This window comes from Rana temporaria, chromosome 9 (assembly GCF_905171775.1).
Source record: "Rana temporaria chromosome 9, aRanTem1.1, whole genome shotgun sequence".
Lineage (NCBI taxonomy): Eukaryota > Metazoa > Chordata > Amphibia > Anura > Ranidae > Rana > Rana temporaria.
Window position 1 is genome coordinate 111933870 of NC_053497.1, and position 27476 is coordinate 111961345.

At 43.2% G+C, this 27476-nt stretch overlaps 1 protein-coding gene across 2 annotated transcripts in view; it reads left to right on the forward strand.

Moving 5' to 3' along the window:
• The window catches only part of GPSM1 (G protein signaling modulator 1), a 582328-nt gene extending 555788 nt beyond the window's left edge, over positions 1 to 26540 (forward strand). For both annotated transcript variants that reach the window (XM_040324133.1, XM_040324134.1), the window contains 2 exons: positions 5999 to 6207; positions 23051 to 26540. In XM_040324133.1, coding sequence (XP_040180067.1) covers positions 5999 to 6207; positions 23051 to 23239 — 398 coding nt within the window. In that variant the 3' untranslated portion in view covers positions 23240 to 26540. The remainder of the gene's footprint in view (positions 1 to 5998; positions 6208 to 23050) is intronic.
• Positions 26541 to 27476: the final 936 nt, after the last annotated feature.

A 27476-nucleotide genomic window follows, 5' to 3' on the forward strand; every position in this document is an offset into this window, starting at 1 on the left:
CTATTTGGTGACAGTCGCCACAGAACCTTGGGATCTTTACATAAGTCCTAGCGTTTATTTGTGAATTTCTCCAGTCTTATTTACTATAGTAGGACATTCCATATTCCATTTTGCACAATTTATGGTCACCCATTTTTATGCATATATGTGTTGTACACTCCCAACATGGTCCTAGGTTCTTCATAAAATCTGGCTATATGATATATTAATTTGTATTATGATTCAAGTCACATTTTGTTGTTGCTTGTTGTTAATTAACAAGTTACCATTTGTGTCTTTAGAGCCCATTCACACCTTGGCGTTTTGTCGCCTGTAGCGCGACGCGCACAAACGCCAGAGGGACCAAAATACATGTAAGGCTATGGGCATGGTTCACATCTGAACGCCGATGCGCCTGACGTGCATCGCATGTAGTCAATAAAAAATTCCGGACCCTTTTTTGTCACGCATATCGCGCGATATGCGCGTATTTGAGCGTTTCCATTTCCCATAGAAAGTAATGGAAACGCTTGATTCAAGCGACTTGCGCGACAACGGGCGTTTGCTACGGGCGTTTCGTCAATAGAACTTGTCGCCCATGCAGAAGATTAAAAAAATCTACCAACATAGCAACAAGTGATGAAAAGATGATAGTTTTTCCTATTGGCTAAAAAAAAAACGTCAAAGTACAAAAACGTCGGACAACGATGTATGCAAACGCGCATATTAGCATGAATATGCGCGACAAAACACCGGAAAACGCCGCTATTGCCTACGCCTAGGTGTGAATGCAGCCTTATAGTTGTTCACGCTGTATTATATATAGTGGGTAATACCTTATATTTTCACATTATTTGTCTATCACCATGTATGTCGGCTGTGAATCGGAAATGCGGTCATGACTGAAAACTATTGCACTTCAGACAATAGCTTGTAATATGGTCTGGTACAGCTCAGGACACCACATACGCACAGTAGTGTATTTAGGTTTTGTGCTGCACTAGGCCTGACTAAACTCGTGCACCCCCTAATTTAAATATGACCCACCCCTTCCTGTTAAGGCCACACCCCTTGCTGTTTAAGACCCACCCTGAACATTTTGAGTGGGGACTGAGGGCCTGGGGGGGGGGGGGGCAATGGAGTCCCTTAATTTGCATACATTTCCTCACTTCCTGTTTGGCTATGGGGCAGGAAGTGAAGGGAAATCTCTGCAATGGGACAGGGATGGTAAAAAACAAACTGATCGGGGCTATAACCTTCCCTTACTCTATCCAAAATAAAAAAGTGTTGCCTATAATTCTAATTTATGCACAAATTTCTGATACTTTTATGGACTAAGAAGATATAACCATGCCAATGGTACAGCATAAAAAACATTTAACCACAGTGAGGAAGGTTTGTGGTCCAGGATGATAGGACAAAATTAGAAGCACACTAACAGTGTAGCGCAAGCCGGCGGGGACACTTTCCGTGCTGCCCCCCTGCAAAGTGCTGCCCTAGGCCTGGGCCTTGTTGGCCTAGGCCAGTATACAGCATTGCATACGCATAACACAAAACTATTTCCTAGTACTGGAATCACCAAGCTACGCCCCACGTGTATTGTCATTAATCACATGACTTCTTCAGGGGATCAGCCATAGGTGATGTTCACTGGGAATTTAACAGATGACAATACAGGTGAGGCACAGCTGGGTGGTGTCAGTACTAGAAAACCGTTTGTGTTATGCCGGAGAGGTGTCCTGAGCTGTACCAGACCATATGGAGCACAATTAAAACATTTGTTTTGGTTAGAGCACTGGATAAACTCAGTGGGAAAATGACAAAACTTTGAGGTACAGAGACTGGTTATGTTCACCACACAGAAGGTGGAGTAAAATTGAAAATAAAGTTTGGGTGGAGCACTGGAGAAAATTGTGAAAAAACATGCATAAACAATCTCTTAGGTGTGAAATTAAGTGTTATCACGTTATTATTGATATATGAGCAATTGTTGATTTGTGACACATTTTTTATATCGTAGAAGAGTACATACGCAAAAGTGGTTTAACCACTAGCTGACGGCCGTACGACTTTGTACGGCCTCAGCGCGGCTCCCAAACTCTAACAGGCCATCTTTTTACGGCCTCCCCTTTGCACGTTCCCCGCGCGCGCTCCCGAGCGCGCAGCGGGGAACTGCTGTGCTGGCCGTGTCCCTTGGACACAGCCAGTCACAGATCGCCGTGAACGGCCAATCGGAGCAGCCGTTTCCTAGGCGATCTGTGCGGCCAATGAGAGATGATCTCATATGTTTACATATGAGATCATCTCTCATTCCCGGCTCTCGCAGACAGCGGTGCTGTCAGGGGAGAGAGGAGACGGATCTGTGTCTCTTGTACATAGAGACACAGATCGGTCACCCCCCCCAGTCACCCCCCTTCCCCCACAGTTAGAACACTAATTAGGGTACACATTTAACCCCTTCCTCACCCCCTAGGCCGGGTACACACGAACAAACATGTATGGTGAAAGCGGTCCGTCGGACCGTTTTCACCATACATGTCTGCCAGAGGGCTTCTGTACGATGGTTGTACACACCATCGTACAGAAGTCCGCGCGTAAACAATACGCGGGGCGTGTCCGCGGTGTCGCCACGTCGATGACGCGGTGTCGCCGCGACAATGACGCAGCGACGTGGGCGGCCCGCCTTTAAAATGTTCGACGCATGCGAGGGACGGCGGGCGCCTGGACATGTACGGTAGGTCTGTACTGACGACCGTACATGTCCGAGCGGGCAGAATTCCAGCGGGCTGTTTTAAAACAAGTCCAGGAATATTTGTCTGCTGGGAAAAGGCCCGGCGGGCAAATGTTTGCTGGAATTCGGCCCGCTCGCGCACACACACGACCGAACATGTCTGCTGAAACTGGCCCGCGGACCAGTTTCAGCAGACATGTTTGGTCGTGAGTATGGGGCCCTAGTGTTAACCCCTTCCCTGCCAGTCACATTTATACAGTAATTAGTGCATATTTATAGCACTGATTGCAGTATAAATGTGAATGGCGCCAAAAATGTGTCAAAAGTGTCCGCCATAACGTCGCAGTCCCAATCAAAATCGCAGATCGCCGCCATTACTAGTAAAAAAAAAAAAAAATAATAATAATTCTGTCCCTTATTTTGTAGGCGATATAACTTTTGCGCAAACCAGTCGCTTATTGCGATTTTTTATTTTTTTTTTAACTAAAAATATGTAGAATACGTATCGGCCTAGACTGAGGATAAAAAAAAACGTAAAAAAAAAATTGAGCTATTTATTATAGCAACAAGTAAAAAAATGTTTTTTTTTTTTTCAAAATTGTCGCTCTATTTTTGTTTATAGCGCAAAAAATAAAAACCGCAGAGGTGATCAAATACCACCAAAAGAAAGCTCTATTTGTGGGTAAAAAAGGACGTTAATTTTGTTTGGGAGCCACGTCGCACGACCGCGCAATTGTCAGTTAAAGCGACGCAGTGCCTAATCGCAAAAAGTCCTCTGGTCAGGAAGGGGTTTAAGTGCCCAGTAAGGAAGTGGTTAATGAGTCACATATAGAAGTAAGGTGGAGTTACTATAGATTGGTTATTTTAAGCAGCGCAAAGCTAACATGTACAACATTTTTTTGATGTGGGAACAGAGTGGTGTTTTCTGGCAGCTCTTGAGAAGAAAAAAAAAAAATATATATATATATACACATATGTTTCCGTTTTTACTTCTTCCACTTTTTGCATGTGGTGTGTGCAGAGCAGGTTTACCTCACGGCCCCTGCCTTTATCCTTCAATCAGATAATCTCTTTCTGCTGCTCTCCTGCCTTGCATTCCATTTCACCATTGCTAGATGAATTAAATGAGAAGTTCACCTTTTGGGAACATGTATACATGTTCCACCTATGTTTAGGGTCTAACATGTAGCATATTCCTGCTCCTGCAGACTCTTTCTGTGACAGCAGGCCACGGCTTGTACTTTTCAATGAGCTATGAGGGCACTGGTGAACATTCTTGTAGTCCATTGAGCTTCCTGGACTGAAGTAACTGCCTACCTGTATCATAGGTGTGGGCAGACAGATACCCTAGCAGTTTGGAAGAAGCGGGTGTTGCACCCGAGTAGACTCGCTCTACTAGGTCTGTTATTGCCAGTTGTCTGTTTTTAAGATTTGCAAAGCCAATACCTGGTCTTTGGTTTACACGTTTGTGAAGTTTTACCTAATGGATGTTCAGCGCTCTGCTGACACCAGCTTTGGCCATAAGTAGCTTCAAGCCACTCTGAGTTTGGGACCAGATTTCCTTGTGTTTTTATTTTGTGCACCTGTGAGCATAGTACGCTGTGTTGTCTACTCCTCGGTTGTATTGCTCGGGTACGGTCCCAGTGTCTGTGATTAAAGGAACGTGTCCTGTACTGTGTGATTTAAAAAATGGGATTTGGGACATGTTATCTATTTTTCTTGGAAATACAGTACAGGCCTCCTGATGTTTTTTTTCTTTTATTGCTTGCAAAAAACTGAGAATTTCTTGGAGTAGAAGGGGCTATGTAAGATGTCCCATAGTTATGTTTTCCAGTGTCCAATCACCTAAAGGTGGCTGTGCATAAACCAGTGTTTATGTTTAAAGGGGCCTGTGCTTCCAAGAAAAATATTTTACAGGCAAGTCAAAATCAAGCAAATCGCGATCGCCGCCGGGCACCCGCGATTGCTCGTTACAGAGCGAGGATCCTGTCAGGGGAGAAATGCCTGACCGTCTGTACAATGTATGAACAGCGATCAGTAATTTCCCCTAGTAAGGCCACCCCCCCACCCTACAGTTAGAACACACCCAGGGAACATACTTAACCCCTTCCCCGCCCCCTAGTGTTAACCCCTTCCCTGCCAGTGGCATTTTTATAGTAATCCAATGCATTTTTATAGCACTGATCGCTATAAAAATGCCAATGGTCCCAAAAATGTGTCAAAAGTGTCCAAAGTGTCCGCCATAATGTCGCAGTACCAAAAAAACCGCTGATCGTCGCCATTACTAGTAAAAAAATATATTAATAAAAATGCCATAAAACTACCCCCTATTTTGTAAACGCTATAACGTTTGCGCAAACCAATCAAACGTTTATTGCGATTTTTTTTTCTGAAAAATATGTAGAAGAATACGTATCGGCCTAAACTGAGGGAAAAAAAAAAATTCTATATTTTTGGGGGATATTTATTATAGCAAAAAGTAAAAAATATTATTTTTTTTCAAAATTGTTGCTTTATTTTTGTTTATAGCGCAAAAACTAAAAACCGCAGAGGTGATCAAATACCACCAAAAGAAAGCTCTATTTGTGGGAAAAAAAGGACGCCAATTTTGTTTGGGAGCCACGTCGCACGACCACACAATTGTCAGTTAAAGTGACGCAGTGCCGAATTGCATAAAGTGCTCTGGTCTTTGACCAGCAATATGGTCCGGGGGTTAAGTGGTTAAAGTAGATGTAATCCCGATTCATGAAATTTGAGCTGGGCATATATATCTGTACAGTTTTCTTATTTCTCTTCAGAGCAATAAGTCCCGTGGCTTTCTCCTGCTCCATTCTTCTGTTAGCAGCATGATAACTTCTCACAAGTTATCCGACACATGAGATAAAATCAGCCTGAAATTTGTGTTGTGCGAGGTTGCTATAAATAGATTAGCAGAGAACTGAACTATTCACAACACAGTTCTGCAAGTCTCTGCCTATGTGGAGTGGGGGTGTGTGCCTTTTCTCCAATCAGCTGTATTGGCTGTGTGCCCAGATTTCACACTGAACAGGAAGAAAAAATTTGTAACACGATGTGCACTTTCTAAAGAATATATAAAGCTGAAGACAGAAGATATATATGTAAAACTTATGTAGGGAGATTTGTTTCATCCCTCTGTATCATCTGAGGCTGTTCACTTCACTGGGTATATGTGTGGGTTTACATCCACTTTAAACATTAGAGATTCCCCTTAGTATGATAAAGGGGAACTGACACATGACCGCCAATGACACATTTTTGTTCTTCCAGCTACCTCTTCGCTCATGGCATCTCCTCAGACAGAAGAATTCTTTGACATGATTGCCAGCTCGCAGAGCAGGCGACTGGATGACCAGAGAGCAAGCGTAGGGAACTTGCCTGGTCTACGACTAACACATAATAACATGGGTCATCTAAAGGTGGAAGGTGACCAGCAAGAGCCAGGTGATGAATTCTTCAATATGCTGATGAAATGTCAGGTAAGTGGACCATCTGTACAACAAATATAATTCTTGTCATGGTTGCAGCTAATTGTATGTAAAAAAAAAAAAAAAAACAGAACAATTTCAGGACAAAGTAACAGGTTCTTTTCATAACACAGTTTCTTCACTATTATTTACTTACCTTCCACATGAAACTCTGCCACCAGCTGGAGCCTTGTGAAATGACTGATACTACTGCGTATAGGGGAGCATGTTACCCTCTTCCATTTCACCCTCTACACAGTGCACAAAGCCTCAATGGCCAATCACAAAGCATTAGCAATGCCACTGCAGGCAAACTTCAGGCTTTCACACTGGAGTTAATGGAGCCACTCTCTTTCAGGGCGCTTAGCAGGTGCTATTTTTAGCGGTATAGCGCCTGCAAAGAGCCTCAGTGTGAAAGCAGCCTTAAGGGATAAAGGAAGTATTTCACTATCCAGTCAGGTTATACCGTCACCTACAGGCCTGCACAGGATAACCCATCCTAATACCAGCCTGCCTCAGTTTTTAAGCAAGCAGTAAAAAGAGCATAATCTAAACTACAGAACAATAGGACCTGTGTCCCTTACTGCACTCCAAGAAAATAATTTTGTAGAAAAGCCCTATTTTATTTTTTGTCCGGTGAGGGAGACAGAATATCTTCACCATCGGAACATCCAAAAGCAGTTCAACTGAGAGCTAGGAAAATACTGCTAACAGGGCTAGTATTAACTAAGAAACTGGGGACCGTTTACAGTTTAAGAACCCCCTGAAGGATCCAAGCTGGCACTGGATGAAGCTTCAACCCCTGCCCAGGAAAAAGAATATAAAAACAAGACAGGTGGTAATTTAGTATGGAGGAAACAATACCTGTCGCCAGAAAATAGCCACATAATTAGTAAGGAAAGTCTGGCAGGGGAGTAAAAATCTCAAATCAGATGCCTTAAGTCTGGAAACTGGTCCACCTGTCCAACCAGAATGGAACAAAAACAAAATCCCTACAGTGATCACCCAGAGAAATCTACAGGTAGTCAGTAAGGAGAGGAAAAAACTAATAGCCTGATCAGCAAGGAAAAGGACCGCCCCTCCGAGAGCTGGGACTGGACCTCGGGACCTAACAATTATGTTCTGGTAGGGAGAGATCAGAGCCACCTTAAGTGAGAAAAAGGCTGCACCTGATCCCAATATGGGTCCAAGAGTGTACCATTGGTTCCTAAGAACACAAAGAACCAAGGTTTGATCCTTGGGAGTCAGCATGGTCAAATGACATTGGGTACATGGGAACTCCCCATACAAGATATAAGCAGGGGAACAAAGGTAGATATCGTACCCACATTTTTAAAATTAAAAAAATGCAGACTTGATAGAGCTGAGGACCAGTTCAGTTTCCACCTATCTATATCTATCGGCAGGGTTGGCAAACTGTCAGTCGATGGTACAGTGGGGATCGAAAGTTTGGGCACCCCAGGTAAAAATTTGTATTAATGTGCATACCGAAGCCAAGGAAAGATGGACAAATTTTCAAAAGGCATCAAATTACAGATTAGACATTCTTATAATAATATGTCAAAAAAAGTTAGATATTATTTCCATCATTTCCACTTTCAAAATTACAGAAAACAAAAAAATGGCGTCTTCAAAAGTTTGGGCACCCTGCAGAATTTATAGCATGCACTGCCCCCTTTGCAAAGCTGAGACCTGCCAGTGTCATGGATTGTTCTCAATCATCGTCTGGGAAGACCAGGTGATGTCAATCTCAAAGGTTTTAAATGCCCAGACTCATCTGACCTTGCACCAACAATCAGCACCATGGGTTCTTCTAAGCAGTGGTCTAGAAAACTGAAACTGAAAATAGTTGACGTTCACAAAGCTGGAGAAGGCTATAAGAAGATAGAAAAGCGTTTTCAGATGTCAATATCCTTTGTTCAGAATGTAATTAAGAAATGGCAGTCATCAGGAACAGTGGAAGTTAAAGCAAGATCTGGAAGACCAAGAAAAATATCAGACAGCTCGCAGGATTGTGAGAAAAGCAATTCAAAACCCACGTTTGACTGCACGATCCCTCCAGAAAGATCTGGCAGACACTGGGGTTGTGGTACACTATTCCACTATAAAGAGATACTTGTACAAATATGGTCTTCATGGAAGAGTCATCAGAAGAAAACCTCTTCTACATCCTCACCACAAAAATCAGCGTTTGAACTTTGCAAATGAACATATAGACAAGCCTGATGTATTTTGGAAACAAGTTCTGTGGACCGATGAGGTTAAAATATAACTTTTTGGCCGGAATGAGCAAAGGTACGTTTGGAGAAGAAAGGGCACAGCATTTAATGAAAAGAACCTCTGTCCAACTGTTAAGCATGGGGGTGGATCAATCATGCTTTGGGGTTGTATTGCAGCCATTGGCACAGGGAACATTTCATGAGTAGAAGGAAAAATGGATTCAATAAAATTTCAGCAAATTTTGGATGGTAACTTGATGCCATCTGTGAAAAAGCTAAAGTTAAAGAGAGGATGGCTTCTACAAATGGATAATGATCCTAAACACACCTCAAAATCCACGGGGGATTACATCAAGAGGCATAAACTGAAGGTTTTGCCATGGCCTTCACAATCTCCTGACCTCAACATAATTGAAAATCTATGGATAGACCTTAAAAGAGCAGTGCGTGACAGACAGCCCAGAAATCTCAAAGAACTGGAAGACTTTTTGTAAGGAAGAATGGGCAAAGATACCTCAAACAAGAATTGAAAGACTCTTGGCTGGCTACAAAAAGCTTTTACAAGCTGTGATACTTGCCAAAGGGGGCAGTACAAGATGTTAACTCTGCAGGGTGCCCAAACGTTTGCAGACGCCATTTTTTTGTTTTCTGTAATTTTGAAAGTGTAAATGATGGAAATAAAATCTAACTTTTTTTGACATATTATAAGAATGTCTAATCTGTAACTTGATGCCTTTTGAAAATTTTTCCATCTTTCCTTGGCTTCGTTATGCACATTAATACAAATTTTTACCTGGGGTGCCCAAACTTTCTATCCCCACTGTAGATGAGTAAACTGCAATCCTTCCTTGCTAATCCTGGAACTTGGACAGGAGGGGCAGCATTTATCTTCTTTTGGCTAACAAAACAACACCTCAAATCCGGCTGCTACAGGATGTTTTCAGAATGGAATGGATAGAATGTTTCAGGTAAGAGGATGTAATTTACTGGCTCCTTCCTTTCCTGAATGAACACAGTGAGTGAGCAGTACCACTGACTCTCTGTGCTCATTCACAAACTGAAGCATAATAACCACAGTTTTCTCTGCTTTAGTTATGAATAAACAGGAGCCTCTGTCTCCTGGTCATTCATTTATAGTGCAGCTGCAGGGAAAGGGACTGGGGAATCTCTGTCCTCAGTTCCTTTTTTGTCTCAAAAGTGAGATATCAGGGACCTGTTTAGACCCCTGATTACTCATCAATGCCCCCAACTGGGCTTCTAAAAATAATAATAATATTGTAAAAAAAAAAATTACTACCGACACAGTCCACACACCGTCTACTTGCCCTACTGACACTGTCCGCTGTTCTACTGACTGACTTTATAATTTATTTTATTACGTTTTTTTAAATCTTTGTTAGGCCTTGGTAGTTTAAATTGTAAAAAAAAAGCCTGAACCCTGGTGATCTTTGATCTTTCATGTTGTTCATGTCTCTCTGTCTCTCAAAAGGGAAACATTGTTAAAAAAAATCCTGGCTTTTCCTGAGCTTTAAAGGGTCAAGTGTTAAACCATTCTGCGATTGTAAAGCAGGAATTTTAAACGCGCCCAGAGATCCAAACAATGAGGTAGATCATGCTGCTCTCAAGCACGAAGGCAATGCCAACAGCACTGGAAAACTCTGTGGCAAACTTGTTATCAAAACAGGATTTGGAAAGCGTTTTACACAGATCCCATAGCCCGTAGGTCAATCTCAGGCTAGCCCCACAAAATCCCATCCAGCAGGGTCTGGTTACAGACCTCTGAGCTAAGCTGTGGATAGGCTGTGCTGGACTGCTAGAGACCAGTTCTAGCAGTAAAGTAGAGAAGAATCTGGATTAAATAGAGAAGAATTTTGATTAAATAGAAACATTTGTAGAAAATGCCATAAACAAATAGGTTAGACTTTTCCCAACAGAGTTGAAGAACAGATGTTTACCTTTCTAGGACACCAAAAAACTGAAGCATGCTGGTTGTAAGAGGGATTACCCTGGGCTTGCCTACAGTTTTTTTTTTTGCCAATCCTCCTGTAGCATTATACCCTGGAGGTAAATACTTCCTATGTCCCTCAAGGTACGAAAATAAATGAAAGTATCAGTAGCAGAGGAGGATGCTTTAACGAGAACTTGTTACGTTGACCCGATGGGGAAAATGACCGGGCCACTGAATAAATCTCAAGATAAAATGAAGATTTTGAACAACCTTATACCTGAGCTTATTGTGAACAGTAGCAAAATCTGAAGGTTTCTCTGTGTACTTGTTCCTAGTTACAGCAGTTTTACAGTAGGATCGTGAAGCTGATTGGCAGGGACTGGCCAAATTTCCATCAGTGTGTGGCTGTCCCTGCATGACAGAAGTTGATAGTTTGATCGACTTCTTTCGAAGGGACATGTTGAAAATGTTTCCTCAATTAGCGGCTGCAGCCATTGATCAGTGTACTCTGACCACAGTGGGTCTCGCTGTCAAAATATAATGTCCCTTCTGGGGGATTTTGTTATCCACCTTGTTTGTGTGGATGGGGGAGTGTGACAAAAAGTAATAATCTAGGACCAACTTTTAAGTGTCTAGCCAAAACTGAAATACTTACCGAAATGTTTCTTTCCTGATGGACTCTATGGCAGCATACGTATGGTAACCCCGCCTCCACTCCTCCCCTATAGGACCTCACTTCCATAAATCTTTGCTCTGAGCCAAAGGCCAAGTTCCATAACTAGCCTCCTCAGGACACTGGGGGGAGGGGGAACTCCTGCTGCCATGGAGTCCACCAGGAAAGAAAATTACAGTGAGCATTTCATAGGAAATTTCCAGTTTTCCTGACCGACTCTTGTACGGGAACTAACTTGCCATACACCCAATGGGCGGGCAATGCCTACTCAAAGGCTTTAATTTGTACCATCAACAGACAGGACCTGCAAGCCAAAATAGAGGATAAGGAAGCAGACTACACAATGAGTGCAAGCTATCAGGGTGATTAAGCTCAAATGGTGCATGTAGTTTCAGGAACACATGTCGGTCCACACTATGTTTTAAAGGCTTGGCAGTCCACTTTTATTGAAAAGAAGTAAAAAGTTCAAATCTGACAGAAATTTCACTCGCAGGGGGTTCTACCATTATTGCATCATGGTTATTCAGCCTCCTGGCTTACCTACTGATGACACAGCTGCTTCAGGCCTCACACCTAGGCCATAGATCTGTTGCTCAGATTTGTATGCTTGAGTCAAGCTCTCTACTTTGTAGATATAACTTCACAATAATATCTGAGGGATTTCTAGAACTGAAGAAAGGCACTGCTGGGAGTCAGCTCAGGACTCCCTGTTTACTAGACATGCTCTTTAACCAACTAAGCCACATCGTGCCTTCTCCCATGTCTAAAGGACGCAAGTTAGAACTCTAAAGGTTGGCAGAACAATTTCTTGGCTCCCATGAAAGACTGATGCACACTTAGGAATTGAGTCAAGCATAGGTAACAGCACCACTCGAACTGGAAAGAATGTGAAGCAAAGTTCCCCTTGGCCAGTAAATCAATCTCTGAGGCTTTCTATGCTGACGTGATAGCCAGGGAAAAATTGACAGAGGCCTTTAATGGAGATAGCCTCAGAACACTCCACTCCAATTCTCGACAGGTAGTTAAGAACAAGAGGGAGACTCCATTTGGAAAACCTCTGCTTACTCTGAGGTCTGAGTCTAATGCCGCGATCATTTTTCGGCATGAAAAAAACTTCGTTTTTCAAAAAAGTCATTTAAAATGATCGTGTGTGCGCTTCACATAATTTTTCAGGTTCTGAAAAACGACAAAAAAAAAAAAAAAACATGCTGCATTTTTTAACGTCGTTTTAAACTATGTCGTTTTTTGGGTTGTAAAAAATGATCGTGTGTGGGCTAAAACTACATTAAAAAAAACAGCGCATGCTCAGAAGCAAGTTATGAGACGGGAGCGCTCGTTCTGGTAAAACTACCGTTCATAATGGAGTAAGCGCATTCATCACGCTGTAACAGACAAAAAAGCGTGAATCGTCTTTTACGAACACGGAATCAGCTAAAGCAGCCCAAAGGCGAATGGAACTTCCTCCTTTATAGTGGCGTCGTACGTCTCCGCGCTTTGCTAGATCATTTTTTTAAAACGATAGTGTGTAGGCAACATCGTTTTAATGATAAAGTTGGGAAAACTTTGTTTTTTCGGCATGCTGAAAAACTATGTTTTTTTTTCATGCTGAAAAATGATCGTGTGTACGCGGCATTATACTCCCTTGAAGAATTGTTAGACAGGAAAGGATGCTTAAACTGGAATGCACCTGTGAAGGCCGATAAAGCCGACACTTGAATTCCGAGGGAGCCAGATCTAAATCTGACTGGGGGAAGCCTAGAATAATTAGAACTTCTAGATCACTACATGATCTGTCAGCAGCAGACATGTTTTGAACAAACTTTGACCAGATTCTCCTGTAAACTTTTTTGCATTCATTCTTTTGGTACTCAAGAGAGCGAAAATGAGTGATTTCAGCCTCAAGCTTGGGCAAAAGTCCGGGACCGGACGGCCTCACAAAGATGTATTATAGGAAGTTTGCCCCAATCCTGTTGGCCCCGCTTGGTAAATATTTCAATGAGGTCTCAAATTCTAAACCTTTGCCAGCAGAGGCTCTGCTGGCATATGTGACAGTTCTCCCAAAAGAGGGGAAGGATCCCCAGAGTTGTTCCAGCTACAGGCCCAGCTCCCTTTTGAACTCCGATGTGAAGCTCCTGTCCAAAATATTGGCCTTGAGGTTACAGGAATATATAGTTAAATTGGTCCATTTGGATCAAACAGGGTTCATGAAGGGCCGAGAGACAATACCATTCGTGCCCTCCATGTTATGCACTGGATGCATAAAGGACCAAATCAGAAACCGAGCGTAGTAATCTCAATGGATGTGGAAAAAGCTTTCGATAGAGTGGGCTGGGGGTTCATGGTCAGAGTTCTGAGGGAGATGGCCTGAAAGGAAGGATGATGGGATGGGTGATGGCATTATATGCAAATCCCAGAGCAAGGGTAAAAGTAAACGGGAGATTATCAGATTATTTTGAGATACGGAATGGGACTAGGCAGGGGTGCCCCCTGTCCCCACTGTTATTTGCTCTGGTGTTGGAGCCCTTTTTATGTACAATTAGGGGAAATAGGAAGATCAAGGGGATAGAAATTAGATCTACGGAACATAAGATATCAGCGTACGCAGATTATTTATTACTGTACCTTTCCTTACCTCAGTAATCCATGATGAAATTAATGAAGGAGATAGAGAAATTTGTTTTTTTTTATCAAATTTCAAAATCAATATTTTAAAGTCAGTAGTTATGCCAATTCATGTATCCCTGAGGATGAGAAAAAAGTTACAGAGAGCTTTCCCCTTTGAATGGCGCACAGACGCTCTATCGTATCTTGGGACCTATATAACTCCAGATATAAAACGGTTATACAATCTAAATTATGGTCCGTTGGTTGCCTCAATAATACAAGACTTGAAGAAATGGAGAGGCCACACTTTGACGTGGTTTGGGAGGGTAAATGCGCTTAAAATGAACATAATCCCTAGGCTTATCTATGTCTTGCATGCGTTCCAATAACTCTGCCACAGAATTTTTTCAAGCAAATAAGAAGTGCCCTTACGACTTTTTTATGGGGAGATAAACACCCCAGACTGGCATGGGAGATGCTGAGGAGACCAAAGGGGGAGGGGTAGGCCTCCCGGATATAATGATCTACTACAGAGCAATGGCCCTGGTTCGTATTATGAACTGGTGCCATGATACAAATAGTAAAGGATGGGTATCAGTGGAGAAAACGCTGGCAGGAAAGAATTTTGCAGGGGCACCAAGGATACCACCCGTTTATAGGAGATTGTCGGAATATGTATCACCTCTGACCAAAGCAACACTTACAGTATGGGATAGAATGAATGAGACAGGAAGATTTGCTCCCCCGATCTCACCCTTGACACCACTGGAAGGTTTTCCCTGGTTTCCTCCGGGGGAGGAAATAGGTAGTTTAGGGTGCTGGGGTAGGGAGGGGGGAAAGGGAACTGTGCAGAAGTGGCACCACGAAAACTTCTTCCATTGGGGGATTTAGTAAAGAATATGGGGGAGGTAGTAATGGCGGAATGAAAATACGGTCAGTTGAGGGACTGGTTTAACCACTTCATTACTGGGCACTTAAACCCCCTTCGTGCCCAGACCAATTTTCAGCGCTGACGCATTTTGAATGACAACAGAGCTCCACGTCCCTGCTGTCCCCGCCAATCGCGGGCACTTGGAGGACATTGCGGCCGCCAGGCACACGCATCGGCTTCCCAGCGATGCGCCGGGCACACTGTTTGCCCATTGTGCGGCGCGCACAGGGAATGACAACAACAGGACGTCCACTCGGCACTTGAGAGCAGCGCTGTGGACGTCTTTCGTAGCGTGGATCCCAAGTGGTTAATAAATGGAAAACATCAGATGAGACCCACAAATCCATTCTACACCTTTGAGGAGTGGTGTGTTAATTTATCAGAGCCAGGCCATATGCTATCTTGAATGTATAAGTTGGTGTTGAGTGCTTACGGTCATACAACTCCCTACTACAATCGTGAGTGGGAAAAGGAATTGGGCCATAATTTTACGACAGAACAAGTGGATAGATTGATGGAGACAACACACCATTCCTCAATTAGTTCTTATATACAAGAGATGTCCTATAAATTTCTCACTAGATGGTACCGGACTCCGACCCACCTGGGGCAGATGTACCCGTCCGCAGATACTAACTGCTGGAGGGGATGCAACCAGAAGGGGTCTTTTTTACATTTATGGTGGCAATGTCCCAAAATTACGAAATTTTGGATGAGATAACACCCTGGATAAAAAAGTTAACACTTATAGATATAGAGCCCTCCCCACTACATTTCCTTTTTCATGGGATGCCATCATCTATTAAATTGTATAAAAGAAGTGTCACCCCACACTTGCTAAATGCAGCTAAGGCACTAATTCCTAGATTCTGGAAACAATCGAGATGCCCCACGATAAAGGATTGGAAGGGGGAGGTAGAGAGGATTATGGAGGCGGACAGATGGGTACATACAGTGAGAGATCAACAGGATATATGGGCAGGATGGTTATACTATTCCTCCGAGATAGTGACGGACTGACCCTGGGAGTGGGGCGTGGGGAGGAGAGCCAAGCCAGGGTTTTTTTTTTTTTTGGTTTGTCCTGTTTAGTTGGTGTTTCCCTCTTCTTTTTGGAGATTAGGGGATACTGTGTGTATGTGAGTGTTTCCCACCACCCAAGGGTGCTCTGGAGGGAAGAGCAAGGATATGTGAGGGGCAAGAAGGTTACTTGCCCTGGAGGGGAGGAAGGGGAGAGAGAAGAGAAATTCCTTTTTTTCCCTCTCTCTTTTAGGGGGATCTGCGCAGGATAGGCGCGGAGTATGTTTATACGTGCTCAGGACGAGAGCAAAATTAGAATGAAGAGGAAAATTTCAAGTAATGAAATGATTGGGGGAGGGGGGAAGAGGTTCAAGAGCATTTTATTAGATTAAGGTGGAACTTTTTCGGTTTCCCCCCCCCGCCCTACTTTCTTGCTCTCCTTCCTGAGGGGAAAAGAGAAATATAGGGCATTATTAAGCTCCTTTTTTTTTAAAAAAATTATAAAATAGAATGAAAAGGGTAAAACAGGAGCACAGATCCAGAGCAATCCAAGGGGAACGAGGGTTATATGTTAAAAGGATTTTATAGGGAGAAATTGTATGCATTGTTTTTGTCTGTCTCTGTTTATTGTTTATTTTTACTTTGATTGGAAAATGAGATTTGTTATAATAAAGGAAAAAAGTGATTATAAAAAAAAAAAAAAAAAAAAGGAGAGCAACCGTGCTGTACATGGATGTAAAATTGCACCCAGTGGACAGTAGATCTGGCCTGAGGAGAATGTGCACTGGGTTCCGAAAGCTGAACTGTGCTAGCAAGGAGAACCATGGTCTAATTGGCCTATAAGGCATCACTTCCACAACCTCTGTTCTGTTCTTCCACTTGACCCTCGGATCCGTTGACACTATAGTGCCAATAATTTTAGACTAAAAGGCACGCAGGTGGGAAGAAGTATTCTGCTCCAGAACATCAGGATCCAGAGTCAAGGCAACGGTCCTCTTGATTACATTGAATTGAGCCCCAAGGCACACAGCAGATTGAGTTCACTCCAGGTGACTTTTCCAGATTCAGCTGCCAGCCGAGTTTGAGGAGCATTGAAAAGACCTGAGTTTTGGGCTAACGCAGCTGCCTTTGTTTTGGGATAGTCGGAGAAGGACATCCATGTAACTACGCAGGCGTATGCTCCTTGTTTTGACAACACTATAACAACCAATAAGACCCTGAAAACACACAGGGTGATGTTGAAAGCCCGAATGGCTGGAGATGGTCTTGACCTACAGCAAACCGAAGGAATTTGCAGAAGTCTTCTACAATGGGCACATGAAAGTAAGCATTTTAGGTCTATTGGAGACAAGTCAGTCACCTGGCTGGACCCCCTATGAATCAAGGACAATGTTTTCAACTTGAACTTTTCCTTTGCTGAAAATTGTCTTAGGTACGCAAAGTCCAAAACCAGCATCCAGAAGCTGTTCCTCTTCATGACCAGAAAGAGGGGAGAGTACCTGCCCTGAAATCTCTTGCATTCAGAGACTGTCACGGCAGCACTTTGCGACACTAGTGACTTACATAAAGCATGAGTATATGCTTCCATCATCTCAGAGTGAGGTAAAATCCATTGAAATTATTTCCGAGAGGAGGGGGACTTTTGATGGGCCATGCATGTCCCAAAAGACCACTTTGATGTCCCAATAGTCTGATGCCCAAGTTCAAGCTTTTAGCCTCACCCTGGAAACCGACACCAACTCCTGAACTACAGAGTTTCTGAAAATGCTCTTGAATACTGTGTCCACATTCTCCATTCACATTTTCAACATGGCCACAAGAGCCCAGGCTGACTTTCAGGCCTATTCACTGCATCTTCCAAGGAAAATCTACATGCTTGCTCATAAGGGAGGTATATCTCGAGACCTTGCTCCACTCATCCAAAACGATGTCCCCTAGTTTCGTTAGGAATGGGGAAAATGGAACACTCTCTCTAAGGCTACGTCTCCACTTTTGCGACCCCAAAGTCGCACGATTTAGAGTGCAACTGATCAAAATTTACAGCTTCTGGATCAAAGCTGCATCAAAGTAGTGCAGAAACCTTTCCAAAGTTGCTGCAACCTTAAGCTGCATAGATTGGAACAGGTGCCATTGAATCTCTTCCTGTGACCCTATGTGTCCAAATTTGCATGACAAGTCGCACTAGAGGAAAACGGCGCCCAAGGTGCTTACAGAACTTCCTTTTGCTTTGCAGGAGACTCTACAGGTTCTATTCATGTAGATGCACCCATTATTGCCTTAACCAAAAGGCATAACATGGGGAAAAGAGACTCATCTCCCTCTTCCTCACTGTCTGAGGTCTTCATAGATGGATGGCTTGTTGGTACAGTTTCAGTTCTTCCTGGTCATCCTAGTTGGAGAACAGGCCACAACGGCTGTTAAACTTTGCATGTGGCTTGTATTCCTCTCTTTAAGGGATTCTTGCACACGTGCCTCACCATAGATTCCATTTGCTGGAAATCACCATCCCCTTTTCTAACTGCCTGGGCTTAGCATAGCTCACTTAGAGACTTGCCCACTGGGACTGGAGTCCCGCATCCCCAGCAGGCTCCCTTGGAGCGGCTGACATAGCAGTGGGTGCATAAAGGTGGAATCATAGCTTTTACTATGAAGGCTGGACCTTGACGGTGACCTATGCTAAATACAACTGGAAGAGGAATGTTGTCACCGAATGAGGTCTTTATCATCTCATGCTGTATATTGTCAATCTGATCTAGGACTAGAAAAAAGTATAAATAAGGAAAGGAAATGGTTTAAAAAAAAATACCCAGGTCAGCAAGGAAAGGGTTAAACCTACCTTTTCACACCTGCTACACAAGGGCTGACCACAAGGGGGTGGCAGTGAAACATCCACAGTGCAAAACTGCACAGACAACCTGCACAGGTGATCAAATCATAGCAGAATCGTACAGGCAGCACACAAGGGTGTTAATGCAGAGCTGTGATGCTTGCCCACAGTATTTAGAGAAACTGCTGCAAGCTGCCCACAGAGAAATCCCAATATCAACAACAGTACTGACCGCTGATTGAATTTCTCCACTGAAGTGACGCATGTACTTAGCCCCTGGGCAAAAGTAACCCTGGGACGCCTGGCTGGAAGAGAAAGCAGCGCTCCAGCTGCCATAAACTGGAAGACACTAGAGCCAGGGAAGAAAATGGACATAAAAAAAAAAACACACACACACAAACTGCTGCCATGGAATATGTAATATAAAAGTATACATCAACGCACACAGCATAAACACAGATCTGCAATTAAATCCTGCTTCCACGATCAAACCGGGCCAGGTAGGATTATCACGCCGCACTTGGGGCAGATAGGGCCACCCACTGTTGGCTGGGATATTTTGCACCGCTTGCCTGCTAATAGCCAAGGCTTATCGAAATATCGCGACCTGTCTTCCCAGTGGCCGGTCTTGATCGCGGAGAGGAAAAACTTCAGGTAGTTGCAGACTACCTAGACGGTAGGTTGGGAAGTGAAAACGGAGTTAGGGAAAATCTGAGTGCCAGATACCACTGGATCACATTAAAGCAACTAGAATCACTGGAATACTCTGCACCTGATTCTGAAAAACAGTTGAGAAATGAGGGAACGCATAAAGTAAGCTGAATTGATCCCACAGGGTCCCCAGTGCTCAAACTAGAGGATCCCTGTCCATCTTTGGCTGAAGCAGGCTGCAATCAGATCCAAATCTGTCTTCCTCCAATAGTGACAGATGTCCCAAAACACCTTGGGATGCAGGGGCCATTCCCCACATCCAGGTACTGACAACAGAAAAAGTCTGCCTGCAAATTGTCTACTCCAGGAATGTGGACTACAGACCAGGCTGGAATGTGCCTTTCTGCACAGGCCAGAATTAAAGCGGTTCTAAAGGCTTAGCTTACTTTTTCAAATAAAATAAACATGTTTTTACTTGCCTGCTCTGTGCAGTGGTTTTGCACAGTGCAGCCCTGACCTCCTATTCTGGAATCCCTTGCCGGCGATCCTGGCTCCCCTTTTTCTGTATTTGATTGACAGCAGCTTCCGCTGCTACTTCTATGCCTGTGAGGGGAGAGAAAGCAGTGATGCTGCTCTAGGGCACACAGCGCTGGATTGAGAGGATCCAGGTAAGTATTTGTAGGGGGGGAACGGGACTGAGGAATTGATACTGGAATTTTTTTTTAATCTCAACCACTTAAAGATGAGGTTCCCCTAAAAATAAACTTTTTACATTGCATTTCCCACATTAATGACAATTAGAATCGGCTGATTTTATTAAAAAAAAACGTCCGTAAGTACCGTTTGCTATATGCGTTCTCACCGCCACTTCCGGGTACGATGGCGGGGATGGGCGTTCATAATTGATGGACAGGCATCCGACCGACGCATACATTGCGTCACGAGATGCCGAAAAAAGTCGAACGTCGGTGCGGCTCTATACGGCGCATGCGCACCGACGTTCGGCTTCTTTTGGCATCTCGTGACGCGATGTATGCGTCGGTCGGATGCCTGTCCATCAATTAGGAACGCCCATCCCCACCATCGTACCCGGAAGTGGCGGTGAGAACGCATATAGCAAACGGTACTTACGGACGTTTTTTTTAATAAAACCAGCCGATTCTAATTGTCATTAATGTGGGAAATGCAATGTTAAACATTTATTTTTAGGGGAACCACCCCTTTAACAACTGGCCCATGAAGCAGGGAATGAAAACAACTAGATACCAAGTAAAAAGCACAAACACTTATTTTCGCACATATTTAACCCTGTGATCGCTCTATATGTTAACCCCTTCCTGCCCAGTGTCATTAGTACATTGACGGTGCATACATATTATTGGAGGGGGCGGGAGCAGCTAGCTCAGAACTCCTATGATGCATAGTAGAAGCACAGCCAAAAAAGCTTTGGCTATATTATACCTTAACACAAAATCTGGTCAAATGTACCCCAGTTCATTTCTCACAGAATGGCTCCTGCACATTTCCAGGCCTCAGTAAAACAGAATTCCCCATTGTTAATTAGTCAGGGATCTCATAATTACACTGCACCAGTGAAAAAGGAGGGTGGGGTGTGTGTGTGAGAAATCCTATCATTATGCCTCAGAGATTATCATTTGCCTGTCAGTATCTAAGTACAAGCACTATATACAGTGTTATTAGGCAGGATCTCATTACAATCACTGGGAGTGACTCACTTCAGGCTTTACTGCAAAGTACAACTTGACTAAAATACAGGTTTCCATAAAAACTATACTTTAAACCTACCATCCTCCAAACTTTTCTCATACAGTGTGACCTTTACTGCTGTAGGTAAAAAATCCGCCAATAGGCTCAAAATGGATTTCTTCTATAACTGTCAGTTGTGCATAAAGTCAGCGAGATCTAGCACAGGCATTCCTATATGCAGAATACTAATTTCAAAAAAGGCATAGACCGAAACAGACTGAAACTATAAGGCCTCTTTCACACAGGGCGGATCAGTAATGATCCGCCTCCGTATATGTCCGTAAGCTCAGCAGGGGTCGCTCCGTTGATCCGGCGGATGACAGGGCGGTCTCCGCACACTGTGCAGGGACTGCCCTGTCTTTTCTCCGCTCTCCCCTATGGGGGGATCGGATGAACACGGACCGTGTGTCCGTGTTCATCTGATCCGATGACGGAAGAAAAAATAGCGTTTTCTTCCCTCCGCAAAATCGGATTTTTGCGGAGGCGGACGATTATGGGTGTCAGCGGATGTTTATCCGCTGACACCCGCAATCACATAGGGACCAATGTATGTCCCTTTTTCATCTGCAAACGGATGGATGAAAAAGCGGACATACGCACGTGTGAAAGGGGCCTAATGGTCCTTTTCTTGACAAAGGCACACAATCATTGTTTTGACCTGTGATTAAAGGGACCCTGTCAAGTGAGCAATATGGAAGCTGCCAATGTTAGCTTGTTTTATTTTATCTTTAAAGGCAATTACTTCTTTGCTGCTATCCTTAGGCTGGGTTCACACTTAAAATGAATGCAGGAGCTCGGTATGTCTCAGTTTCAGGGACGAATCGGACCTGAAACTGAGCCAAAGACGCAGACTTAATTGAGAGACTGCACACTCTCCTATCATGCGAATTGGATGCAGCAAAATGTGCATCCAATTTGCATAAGTGTGAACCCATCCTGAAATTTCCTTCACCACTTGATAGATCAGCGACATGGAGCTAAGATTTGCATGCAAGCATATGCACATGCTTTTTCCAGATCAGCAACTCACTAAACAGTGAAGGAAGAATCAGGATGACAGCACCACAGTATCCACACTGCTTTTTGCCATCTGTTTCAGGGTGTCGTTAATATAACATTGACACCAGCAGCAGATCGCAAGGCCGCGCGATTGCTTGGAGTGCGATCCCGGAAAACACAGCAGATCTTGTGCGTGTCCCACATGGCATTAGTGTGAACCGAGACTAAAACAAGTTTGCAATATATTTTTCTTTAAGCCCTTATTTGGTGTGAAATATCTCACTAGGTCATAGATATCAGCACCTGTTTGCATTATCAGAACACAAGCAATTGCCAACTTTCTTTTCGGCCTGGTGACCCAACACACCCACAAATGGGACCTGTCCATTGCCCTTTTGTGTAGATTTAGAGCAGGGGTCAGCAACCTTTTTCCACTTAAGGGTCGGATTTAATGTATGTGAATGCATGGAGGGCCGCATTCACCTGCTAATAAATTACGATAATAATAATCCTAACATAGTAATAACAGCATAGGTTTGCTTCACTAATACAAAGCCAGTTCACCCTGAGTGAGCATGTGGCTGGGGATTCGGATTTTACTGGCCCATCCTCCATCCTGGCACCCAAGCGTGGCTGACACCAGCCAGCATGGTCTGGAGATGGGGGCCCCGTCCCCAAGTGAAAAGGGGTCCCTGTCCCCAAGGGTGGTGATGGGGTCCCTAATAGGGTCCCCCCCAACATTGCAGTGTCCTCTGTCCCCCCTCACATCACTTCCATAGTGTCCTCTGCCCCCCTCCCCATAGCAAGTTTCCTGTGCCTCCCAAAGCGGTGTCCTCTGTCCCTGAACCCCCCTACTGTAGTGTCCTCTGCCCCCGCCCCCCACGGACACAAAAACACACACTGTGTAGGTAGAACTCTCCTACCTTACACAAGTGTAGAGCACAGCAGAGAGCGGCTGGTATCAATCACAGGGCTGGATGGGGATGGGAACTGCTCAAGTTAACTCTTTACATCAAGAGTTGCTAGAATCGCCCGGCAACCAACCACCTGCTGTTTAATATAAACAGTTAACTTCAGAGGTTTCTGTAAATTGGAGAAAAGGTTTGTGTCAAAGTGCAGCAAACAAATGATATAGCTAATCTTTAAAAATCTGTATTTTGCACATAATACCTATGTGTAGTTTTGCATTATTGCCTTTCACTCACTTCCTTCATTTCAGTCTTCCCGAATAGACGACCAAAGGTGTGCACCACCAGACTCCATGCCCCGAGGCCCAACCATGCCAGATGAAGACTTCTTCAGTCTAATCCAGAGAGTCCAGGCAAAGAGGATGGACGAACAAAGGGTGGATCTCCCCTCCAATCAGGAAGATGGAGAAAACCATGATAATCAGAGGAGGCCGAGCTAAGTGTCAGCTATTATGTGCAGATAGCAAAGACCTGTACTGAAGAAACAACTTTCTGATGATTCATCTCCATGCTGTACCAGGAGACGTTTATAAAAATTAGAAATCTGTGTATTTTGAATAGCTGAGACCTAGAGGTCTTTTGGGAGAGTCGTCTTACATGTGTGAAATATCCAAGTGTCTTCAGCCAATTAGTTAAATATTAAAATGGACCATCTGTTTTTTTTTTTAAAGACACTTTTTTAGGCAATTTTAAAAAAGGAAAAAAAAAAATTGAACCTCAGTTTTCAGAAGGATGATGTCAGAGAACAAGAGGAATTCTTGCTAGAAAGTTCATAAAGAATGGTGCACTGGGAGGCTTGTTATAACGTGTTACAAAAGGTGGGGATGGTGCTCACATGATGCTATTACTGGTTATAGCAGGCTTAATATTTATGGGACCAAGTATCAAACGGCCTTATTCACTAAATGGCAATAATCATTTTGTACAATAGTTTTCTTTTTTTTTACATTACATTTAGGATTTTTAGGAACTGTTGGTAAAGTACATAGCTCCACTAAAGTGACATACATTGCGGTGTAAAACAGCAGCATGACATAGTTAATGACCAGTTGGCGTCAGAAGAATATTTTCTGTTTGTATGCAGAGGGTTCATTAAAGTCTGTAAATATGGGTGGCCACCAGTTGGCTAACTTTGTATCTCTGGGGATGGCTCTTTTCTCCCATCACAGTTATTTACTATAGGTATTTATAATGCCAACAATTTTATGCATCGCTTTAATAAAAACAGTGACAAAGAGAGTATCCCATTGTAAAGGCCACAAAAAAGTGGAAACGCAGGGTACTTGGATGTAGAAATCACATTAGTGGGATCCCTGAAAAAAATAAGTATGTGACCACCAAAACGTTGCAAGCATCTGCCCAAAGCTGAAATATTGCTCTCAGGTGGACTGCCTTTATATAAAAGCATATCATCTTGCCATGTAAGGCCTAGCTGGCAGGAAACAGGTACTACATTCCAGCAATAAAACAGGAAAGACTCCGTGGGAGATGTGCTGACCTAGATTTCCTGCCGTTCAGTGAATGAGGCCTAACAACTGCCAAGAGCCTGCAAGTTAACTACTTTCACACCACTGCCCGCTGTCACAAACATATCCTATTAGCACGCAAAAAGTATATAGCAGACAGAGAAGTGTCAATATTGTTACATGCTGTCAGGGCTGCGGTTTCTGCTTCAACTCCTGTGCTATTTATTGATACAGCAACTGGGGGCAGCCATCTTGACTGGGCCCAGTTAGAAGGTGTAGATGTGATGGTATGGCTTCCAATAAAAAAAAAAAAAAAACATACTAGTTTAACACTTAGAACCTTAGAATCAAGCTGCTCAAATAATTTTTTTGGCATGGACTGGTAAATAAAGACGAACTTTACCTTTATTGTAAAACAAGTTTTGGGTGGAGTTCAGTATAAATGATACAAATAAATAGGGCCAAAAACTGTTATTCTCTGACTCTTGGACAGCACACTAGTTTTGGGGCAAAGAAGCTGAAGCCAATTGGCTTAACTGTGGGCAGCAGGAATAACAGCTTACTTATGAGAATACTCAAATGGGTATTCTGGGTATGGGTTTATGAAATAATCTGAATATGCAGTCTGAAATTATATTTGTACATATTATTTAAAGAAGCCTTATATTTCCTCCTTTATCCGCTGAAAGTCAGAGGTGAGAAGTCACCCAAGATCAGATTTTTCTAATGCCAATACTGTCTTCAAACAACATCTGAGTAAAGCTGGCCATAACATATATTTGTTTTTGTTCAGCCAACAAGCTAACAGATGTCTTCTTCTATGTTAAAGCATGGATGGGCGGATTTCCCATTTCAGATAGTGGCTGCATCTGATTGGATGCAGTTGTTCGGTTGACAACTTTGTCAACTGAAGGATGTCAGGGGTGGGAGAGTAGTGGCATTTTGGACACTTCATCAGGACCAGGTCCAAATTTAACAGTGTATGGCTAATTTAAGTTTAAATTTCTGTCTATAAAATAAAAAAAGCATAACTTTATCATAAACAGAGCCTTGTACTGTTAGTTGTTTTTCATCATACAACAAGACGTTGTTTGTTTGGTATTGTTATGCACTCACAGAGACTGCGCTGTCTCTACAGCTGAAGTTTTGGGTCAGGCTTAGGGATAATTTAAATATAATTCTATCATATGTAAGCCTACACAATAATCATTGTGCCTCCTCCCGTCTGGCGCCCTGCATGTAGGTTAGGGGCCGAGCCCCCGTATGGATGGGCTGTCACTGCTCTGCAGGACCATGGGAGTCTGCCATGAATACGGCAAGGACGGTTTCAGGCGCAAAACTGTGCAGCACCCGGAGGAGCTGCACAGTAAAGATTGCTGGACAAGGATAAAGGCGAATAGGTCAGAAGATACAGTTGTCCTTTAAGTCTGAATATTAAGCTCTATTGTGATAGGCTTTTTTAAGAGGCATCCTGTAACAATATACTTTTTACAGCACTGAAATCTGCTTGCTGTGTAAAACTGTTCTTTAGCCACTCTATAAGGTGTAATGGCATACACATCATGCCCACCTTATTATCAGAGAAGGTGAGTGTAGGAGGGCACTTTAGCATTGCCAGGCAATGTTAAGCTGTCCAGCTGGGTGCAACTACAAGTTCCAGGACCTCCAGCTAAAGAAAACACTTTGCCTAACCTCTTAAAGATAATGAAAGAAAACGTTCACTTTTAGTGAACTTGACCTTTATTATTTCTCTTAAATACTTACCTTCCTCCCCATTCCAGCAGTCTTTACTGTGTGGCTTTGCCCGATGCCAAGCAGCTTTTCCCCCTAAATTATCCCCATCGAGTCCTCTTCTTCGTGCGCATGTGTGCTGTAGTCCATTTTTTCCTATAGGTTAGCTGTATTTCGGTTCTAAATCAATAAGTGGGACTATAGCATTTGTGTACTAAGAAAAGGACCCGGTTGGAGGTGTTTTCAAGAGAAAGGCCATGTGCACTGGCCAGAGTCATACACTGAAGATGCTGGAACAGGGAGAAAGGTAGGTACAAAACGGAACAGTAAACATTTACCAAAAGTGAGCTTGTTCTTGAAAGCTGAAACCAGTTTAATCTATAAATCCTTACATTAACTAAATAAGTTCTTAGAGATCCAGCTCAGTGATCTAGAAATGCATGAAAAGTTTCCTGTAAGATAATTTAGTTGCCATATTGCACACATTAATTGTAATTAAGAGAGAAATTCAAACATTATAATTTATTGTATTTTTTTTACTGTCGATTTTGTTTATGATGTTTTTTCACCCCCTAACCCCTTTCTAGTACACACTATGCTGAATTTCCTACAGATTTTTAAATATTTAGTTGCAGTAAGGATATTATTACATAAGAGTCAGTTGTAGGCCAGATGAGAGAGACTGGTGTAAGTATACTGGGAGTATCAGCTCTTTTTTGTTTGACGTGTGATGCAGTAGGGCAGGGATATGCAATTAGCGGACCTCCAGCTGTTGCAAAACTACAAGTCCCATCATGCCTCTGACTCTGGGTGTCATGCTTGTGGCTGTCAGAGTCTTGCTATGCCTCATGGGAATTGTAGTTCTGCAACAGCTGGAGGTCCGCTAATTGCATATCCCCGCTGTAGGGCAAGACCGTGAAAAGGGAAAAATGCTTTATAAATTCTATGCATTATGCCCTGCTAGAAAATGTAAAAGGATTATTCGTTTCAAAAGTTAAAAGTAGAGATCTCATTGGCATTTTCTTGCCCACACTAGCATCTGACAATTCAAGAGGATGTGCACACAAATTGAAACAAGGCAGAAATAAATACTAGTTCATACAGTGAAATTATGTAGCTCCAGGGGAGTGGAGTTAAAGCAGTAAAGCCAAGATCTATATGTTCCAAGATCTGAGGCAGAGTCAAAGCATCCAGTGTTAATTTGTACTGTAAATATGACATCAGAAAGTATCAGGAAAGAGAAGGTAAAGAACTGGTTTCTACACCCTTCTCTCTGCTGCAGGCCAGTACCAAATAACAAAGGGAAACCACGTTTGCATGGGTCTTTGATTATACCATCAGAAACTTGAGCCTTAAGTTTCAGGTGGGGTTCCTATTTATTATTTGTGTTCAATTGGTCAAACAACAGATGCCAGAGGTGTTCCACAGATCATATCAAGGCTAACAGCCTCATCAAATACAGGCCCCGGCATCACATACT